This window comes from Harpia harpyja, chromosome 10, assembly GCF_026419915.1.
Source record: "Harpia harpyja isolate bHarHar1 chromosome 10, bHarHar1 primary haplotype, whole genome shotgun sequence".
NCBI lineage: Eukaryota > Metazoa > Chordata > Aves > Accipitriformes > Accipitridae > Harpia > Harpia harpyja.
Genome location: NC_068949.1, coordinates 26,133,935 through 26,141,991, shown reverse-complemented (window position 1 = coordinate 26,141,991; position 8,057 = coordinate 26,133,935). Strand labels below are relative to the sequence as shown.

Genomic DNA, 8,057 nt, shown 5'->3' with positions numbered 1-8,057 from the left:
CTGCCACAGCAGAGGGCAAAATCCTCCCAACAGCAGAGCGCCGTGTGTAATGTCCTAGCACAAGTGTCCAAACAGCCTACAGCATCCATCCCCATGCCTGCTGAAGGGCCGGCCACTCCTGCCTGCCAGACCTCCTTGTCCCCAGGCTGCCACCGACAGAGCCTACAGAGGGGGAGAGAGCCGTTAACTAGAACTGCCTGAAAATGGTGGTCCAGTTCCAGTTAAGGAGTGGGATGAGGGCAATGGGCATGAGGCCCTGCACAACTTCAAACACCTCCAGGAAAGCAGAGAGGGTGCATAAGACAGCCTTCCCCGTCCCACCACCCTGCCCCACAACCCCTAACTGCCAGGCTGTCTCACCCGCTGGTAAAGAGGCTTTCTGTGCTCAGAGAGGGGAGCTTCCCGCTTACCATCTGCACAGATCTGTGTCCTTTGGGCAGGGGGGGTGTGCACAGCGGGGATCGCAGAGACTACAGATGGAGCCGCCCTATCTAGCCCTACGGCCACCCCGCGGGCCCGAGCTCGGTGGGGAGAAAAGAAAGGGAAAGAAGGCGAGAAAAAGAGGAGGAGAGTTGAACAGGGGGCAGGACGGTGGGAAGAGCAGAGAAGTGGGGAGGGAAGGAAGAAAGCGGAAAAAAAAGGAGGAGAAAGGGGAGGAGATGAAAGGCAAGGGGAGAAGGGAGGACGGGGCGGGGAGGAGGCGAGAGGCCGGGGACGAGAGGAGGGAGGCAGCTCGGCAGAGAGGGAAGGGACGGGACCCGGCGCCCCGCGGGCCATGCGCCTCCTGGCCGCGGCGCTGGCCGCCCTGCTGGCCGCGGCCCCGGCCCCAGGTAAGCGGCACCGCGGGCGCGCAGCAGCGGCCGGCGCCCAGCCCCGGCAGCCCCGTCCCGGCCGGAACGGGGCAGCCCCCCTCGACCGCCCGCGGGACCCCGGGCTCCGCCGCGGGCTGCCGCCCTCCCCTTCGCGCAGCGAAGCGGGGGCCGCCTTCCCCCGCCTTCCCCCGCTCCCTCCCCGCCGTCGGCACCGGGGACGGGGCTGGGCAGCGGCCCCCAGCCGCGGCAGCGCCCGGCCCTCGGGCACCAGGAGAGGGGGCTTAGCGAGAGGTTTAGGGGGGCCGCCGCCCGGGGAAGGCCGGCAGCCCCCGCCGCCCCGCTCCCCTGCAGCCGGGCGGGCCCACCCCCGCCGCCCCCCGCCTCCCCCCGCCCCGGGGTGGTCCCTCACCCCGCTCCGCTGCCGCCTCTCCGGGCCCCCGGCAGCAGCGTTTCTGCCCGGCGACCTGATCAGCAACTGTGTTTTTAAAAAAAGAAAACCCTTCCCGTGCAGAAGTTTATGGAAATGGGTCCTCCACCACCTTCTGCGCCAGGCGGGACAACGTTGAGCCGCGCCGTGGAACTGCAGGCAAAGCTGAGGCAAAGAAAGGGAGATTTGGCATTGTTTTTTCCACAGGTGCCTAGGTCCCGTAGGCATCCAGTGGAAACGGAACCCGCAGGTCACTTGTAAAAAACCTCCTCCATTCAAGACCTTTATGCCTCCAAAATCAAAGGTGCATTGTGTCCTAAAGCTGCAAAATGGACACAGAGTCCGGATCTGAACTTCAAGGTGCAGTGAGGGTTAGAGGGGTGGGGAAGCCCTGCTCATTCAAGGTTAATAAAGGGGTTGAATTTGAACCTTCACCTCAAAAGGGCAGGAGGTGGTGGAGGCAGAGGTTTGGTTCAAGTCCATTTCTAGTCAATGCAGAAGCTTTCTCCGAGAAGGAGCCTCTGACTTGTGAAACTTGCAGACAGATCCGTTCAACCGAAAACAGCTGGTTGCTTTTGGTGATCTTGCTAGCCAGCTCCTAATTATTTTCATTTAAACAAAGAGCTTTGCTTCTTCCTGGCTCATTTGCTCTTCTTACTTTGTAATTGTAGAGAAGTCAAAATAAAGCGGGCTTTGACAGCAACATTGTTTCACAGAACAAACTACAACACAGATAAAAGCCATCCCATATGCTTCTGGTCATGCAAATCTGAGATCAGAAGAACTACCCTGATGGCATGCTTCTCTAGTCCATTAGCTATCAGCAGGGGCTGAGCAAAGAGCTCAGCCCAGAAGGGTGGGTTGTAGATTCTGCCTGTCAGTGCCCATGGAGGAAGGAAAAGGGACCTATATATAACACTAAACCTGGCTTGCGAGCAGTAGTGCACAGGAACAGCTCTACTCGAGAGTATCTCCACCAAAGTAGCTGGGGTTCTTCCACAAAAACACAGCCACGCTGAAACTGCTCACCAAACAGAAGGACCCAGCAGTGACTGTGGGTCCTTTGCTACTGTTCCAGCACAGACAGAGGGGGCAGCCCTGGCATAGACAGGTTTCTGGCTGCTAATATATATAGTATAATTTGTTACTTCTGACAGTGCCGTCAAAGTGTTTTGCTATGTAATATGGCAGACAACAAAGTCCAAACATAGCTAATACTTGGAATTGAACTGGTGTAAGCAGAAGTGGACTATTTTCAAAATAGGATTTTTCAAAACAGAGTTCAGTCAGCAGTAACCTTCCCTGACTTCCAACGGGCTAGTGAGACACGTAGGTGGAGGGTACCAAAGAAACCAACAGCTAAAACATCAGGATGGGGGCCACTAGGTGAGCTGGTTGCAAATAGGAGAGACGTGTTTGATGATTGGGCACATTGCAAAGGAAACCTCAAGTCTTTGACTCACTCTCCTCCCCTTTTCTATAAATAGTTTCCCTTTCCAAGCAGAAGCAAGACTAAAACTCTTGTGGTAAGCTCCACCTGAGCAGCTACATCATGCTATACTGGGAAGGCAGGAGAAGAAAAACAGTGATTCCTCGCTTGAAGCAGCAATCTGAAGGCCAGAAATTCAGTACTCTGTTGGCACACAAGCCTGGTCTCAAGTTGTGGAGGAGTCTCCTGTCTTGGCAAGGAGCCCATGACAAGGGTAAACCCCATGTTGGGGCTGATCCAGTGCCTGCTAAAGACAGGAGGAACATTTCCACTGGTGTCTGGGAGCCCTGAATGAGGCTTTTCGTTTCCACATAAGAGTAAATGACCTCTTTCCTCCAAAATCCACCACTGATCCTGCTCCAATGGCAGTGCGAGGATATAGTCAAATGGACACTGTTTTTCTGTTTTATATAAAGCATCACCTGACCCTGTTCAACATAAGATGAGAATGACAGTAAAAGCATCAGGAAATTTCCAAAACTCTCCCCATTGCTGCACTTGTACAGTCGCACCAATAGGAGCCATAGAAGGAAGGTAAGGAGATGGGTTCCCACTGATCAGACAACATGAAGGATGCAAAATTTGATATTTCCTTATAAAAAGGCATGTGCCCAGAGGAAAAGTAGAAGCCTTAGGTATAAAAAATACCAATGTTTGTATGAGTGTAAACAGCTAGAAGGGGATCAGAGACTCCACATACAATGCTGCTTTATCTTGCGGAGGCTTCCATCACCACCATATCTGAGTTCCTCTTTATTTTCTCTTCGGTACTTTTTGGCACTATGTTCTGCCTAGTTTTGAATTAAGCGATGATTCTTTTGCCTTTTATTTTGGGACTCTATTCCACAACTAATCCTAGCCAGCTTTTTCAAGCAAGTTCACATGTCAGGAAAATGACATAATTGTTTTTCTTTACAGTTTTCATGACATGTTGATAATTTCAGTAGAAAAAGTTTGTGTTTTTCATTTACCCAAACTACATTTTTATAAATGATTTATTAAACACTTATAGCCTAAGTAATTCTGAGAACCCCAGAAAGTGTTGAAAGTCTTAAACTTATTCCTTATTTACTGAGTAGCACAACCTTCAAAATTTAGTCCTATTTTGATGGCAGAGGCAACCATCTTCACATCTGCCTGTAAAGCACCAAGGTCAGGTAACTCCAGCAAGTAATAACTGAAGTTTCATGCCTGGAAAGCTTTTGGTAGTTATTCAACCTTAATTTTAAATTTCAACATCCTGTTCTACTGGTGTGCTTTCTACAATCCAAAATAATCTCTTGTTTTGGCACTTACACAAATTGCACACACAGACATTATGCACAGATAATTATATCAATAATCTAAGCCATGCTTAGCTGTAGTTTCTTAAAGAAATTAAACCCCAACCCTTTCTTTATACAACTTATTTTCTCCTTCATAAAGAAAAAATAATGTCTACTTGGAAAAAAATACACCATTCAGTAGACCATTCTATTGAAATGAATGAAAATAATTATTATACTATTAATTTTCAGAGGGTTCTTCTCAAACAGTTGCAATGTAACTTCTTTAATTTAGTGGATTTACTTTAAGTAAGGTGATACAATTCACCACTCCATTTCATGGCTTCACTGGGGCCATAAAACCAGTGTCTCTGCCTCCAATACTCCTTCAGAAATAGAATGGAAATACTTTACTTGCTTATTTTGAGGATAAATATATGTTTGTGTTTCAGGAGCTGAAGTCAGACACGAGTCTCTGCCAAAACATTCATCCCCTTTGTTAAAATGTTCCTAGCTGATGTGCTAGAAAAGTGTCCAGAAATGAAAAAATCATTCTCTGAGTTGCAATTCTCATTAGTATTTGAGTACACTATATTCACATAACAGGAAGCTTAATATTCACATTTTAGAGGACATGTCATGCTTTGCAGAGTGCATTGCAGGGAGTGTTGCTTACTGTTGAAATATGGTTCTCTCCCTAGTGGATGCCATCAGGCTGGTAGATTACACATTACACGTCATTTAGGGAACACATTGCCACAATATACCATTGGTCAAAAATAGATCAGTCTCTGATATGACTAATAAGAACATTCTTAATGTACATTAGGAAGGAAATAAAATGAGTGTTGATTCCCATGCCTCAGAAAATCAGTCCAGCAGAAATCAGTTAGGTCAGGAAAGAAGAATCTTCCTTTAATGAACAGCTATGGACTTCTTTCAACCTTCACATATACTGGCTGTTGTTAGAAGTAAAGCAGAGAGACAAACAACTGGTCTAAGCTAAGTTCATGATGAAGAACAGAAAAACAAGAGTCAGAAATGAATGGAACGATGGAATAATCATTTGTTCCAATATAATCTCATGTCATATTTCATCACGCAAGTAATGTCAGATTAATTTGAATTTGTAGTCAGAAGGACTAATCTGAGAGATTTAACCCAGGCTTGAGATGACCATTTGATTATGACAAGGAGAATATTACTTAAAACAGAGGACATGGGGAACTGCAAAGTGAGGAGCTGGTTAGGGGCATATAGGGAGGTTAGTAGTCTTTCAGTGATTGTCTAGGGAACAGTATCATGTAAGGTTTGCACAAATGATGTCTAAAAGAAGTAGACAGAAGCATGCACATTGAAATTATGTGACCTTATCAAGTTAGCACAAGATTGGGATAACACATAGGAAAAACTGAGGACCAAGTAACAAAAGTGGAGCAGAACTTAGTAAAGCAAAGTCACGTACTTGGGGATTAGTAATAATTTCTTTGATACACTAGGAACTGAACCACAAATGACAAAGAAGAGAAAATGCCCAAGTATATTATGTAATTATAAACTGACATATAATCACATGTGAAAATACAATGAAAAAGGACAACATAATTCTGGGCATAGTATATCCCAGGCAAGGTATATCCCGGTCAAATCTGGGAAGCACCATGACTATTTCACAGGACATTGGAGAGCTTCTTTCCAGACACTGTCTGTAATTCCAGTCACCCACATTAAAAAAAAATTAAAATAATTACGATCAAACCTAAAATTTAAACTGGAACCAATGCAGAGAAGGGCTACTAAGGTGAATAGGGAAGTGAAGACACTACTTTAGTAGAGGAGACCAACAGAGCTTGGTTTCTTTAGCTCAACAAAGCAAAGGGTGAGAGACCAGATAATTGTTTTCTATATGGAGTCAGGAAGGAAGCAGTAGAGAAGAAAACACTATTTAAACTTAAAGTTGGCACAGGAACAAATGGGCATAAACTGGCTATTGAAACAATTTAGCCTGGAAATCTTAAGAAGGATGCAAGTCATTGGAAGAGCATCTTGTGGAACAGCTTTCCAAAAGACATTCTTGGCTCTTGCTCCAAGCTAGTTTTAGATTAACGCTTGTTCAGACTGACAAAAGATTATGTGATGTTGGGCTTATGACAGCAACAAGGTGTCCACTTCAACCCTGTCTTATTAATTAGCGATAGCAAGAATACTAGAGCAGGCTTGCTGAAGGAGGGCCTCATACGATCTTTAACATTCACAGAAAGACAGAAGATGTCAGGTTCTAAAAGCTCATTACATTGCGGCACACTGAACGGATGCCATTGGTTTACCTGCTCTGGACTTGCGTGCTGGGACAGATTACGATGCTGTTGTGCCAGTGTGGAGGATTCTCACCACCTTTTCTTTCCTTTGCAGATGTTTGTGAGGCTTTAAATGTGACAGTCTCTCCGGGACCAACGGTGCGATACTCCGAGGGTGATAATGCTACCCTTTACTGCCACATTTCTCAAAAGAGAAAGACAGACAATTTGCTGGCTGTGCGGTGGGTCTTTGCTGCATCACCTAACCAGGAGTATCTGATGATCAAAATGACAAAGTTTGGGTCTGTCCAGTATTATGGAAATTATACTCATCATTTCCACAAGCAAAGACTTCATCTTCTTAAAGAGAAACATGGAACTATGTACAAATTTCTTATTCTAAGCCTCCAGCAAACAGATCAAGGATATTATATATGCAAAGTCCAGGAAATTGGCAAGCACAGGAATAAGTGGACAGCATGGTCAAATGGCACAGCAGCTACTGAAATAAGAGGTGAGAGGCTACTGATTTCTATCATTTTTTCTTGTCCCGTGATCCTTTTTTTTCTTTTCTTGCAAGTTCACCTATAAGACATTTGAAGTTAAGCTATTTTTAAGTGTTATCTGTGGATATGAGAAGAAAACTTAATACTCAACTTCTTTACTTACACATTACGATTTAAACATTATTCAGCCCACAATGAAATGTAAAAAAGTGAGAAGATTGGTAGATTTGTAGAAGGCAGTCTATTTCCTTTGCCTTTTACCAGAATAGCAGTAATTAAAACTCCTTTACATTTAGCTACAGGTCTGTGGTGGGTCAACCTTGGCTGGACACCAGGTTCCCAACAAGCCACTCTATGACTCCCCTCCTCACCAGGACAGGGTGGGGAGAAAATAAGATGGAAAAAAACCTCGTGGGTCAAGATAAATCCAGCTTAATAAAGCAAAAGCAAAACCCATGCGTGGAAGCAAAGGAAAACAAAAGACTTATTCTCTACTTCCCACCAGCAGGCAATGCGCAGCCACTTCCCAGGAAGTAGGGCTTCAGTATGCGTAGTGGTTGCTCCGGAAGAGAAATGTCATAATAACAAATTACATCCCTCCTTCTTTCTTTTTCTTAGCTTTTGTTGCTGAGCAGACATCCTATAGTATGGAATATCCCTTTGGACAGTTTGGATCAGCTGTCCTGGCTATGCCCCCTCCCACGATCTTGCCCACCCCCAGCCTACTGGTGAGGGGGCAATGTTGGAGAGACAGCCTTGATGCTGTGCAAGCACTGCTCACCAGTAGCCAGAACACTGCTGTGTTATCAACACCTTTCTAGTTACCAATACAAAGCACAGCACTGTGAGGGGCTGCTATGGGGAAAATTAACTCCATCTCAGCCAGACCTAATACAAGGTCTCTACAACTTTGCTAGTGTGAATAAACAAATGCCATTATTATTTAAATACAAAGAGACAGAAACAGAGAGAAATTAACTTATTTTCTGAAGAATATGCAGTGGGCGAACCTGAAACAGGAGCATTATATTTTAGATCTATGTTTTGCCTCTGTCTTGGTGTTTTCATTGCTTTTAGTTCTAGATTTGCAGCAGTTGGTAATTAGCATTTCTAGTATCACTTCAGTACTTTTGTTTATACCACTTGTAGCCAGAAAGCAGAGCTAGAAAAGCAGTGACCAGCCTGCTGGTATTGAACTTCAGATAAAGAAATGACCAGCAATGAGTGAGGATTTTGAACCAAGTTGAAACCAAGCCTTCTC

General features: G+C 45.3%; 1 protein-coding gene across 2 annotated transcripts in view; it reads left to right on the top strand.

Annotated features, from left to right (window-relative positions):
• The first annotated feature begins 662 nt into the window (after window positions 1-662).
• Window positions 663-8,057, top strand: part of LOC128146791 (V-set and transmembrane domain-containing protein 4-like) — a 94,981-nt gene continuing 87,586 nt past the window's right edge. The window contains exons 1-2 of one of the 2 annotated variants that reach the window (XM_052798552.1): window positions 663-830; window positions 6,406-6,804. In XM_052798552.1, the coding sequence (XP_052654512.1) occupies window positions 776-830; window positions 6,406-6,804 (454 nt within the window). In that variant the 5' untranslated portion in view covers window positions 663-775. The remainder of the gene's footprint in view (window positions 831-6,405; window positions 6,805-8,057) is intronic. The other variant, XM_052798553.1, reaches the window with a different exon arrangement.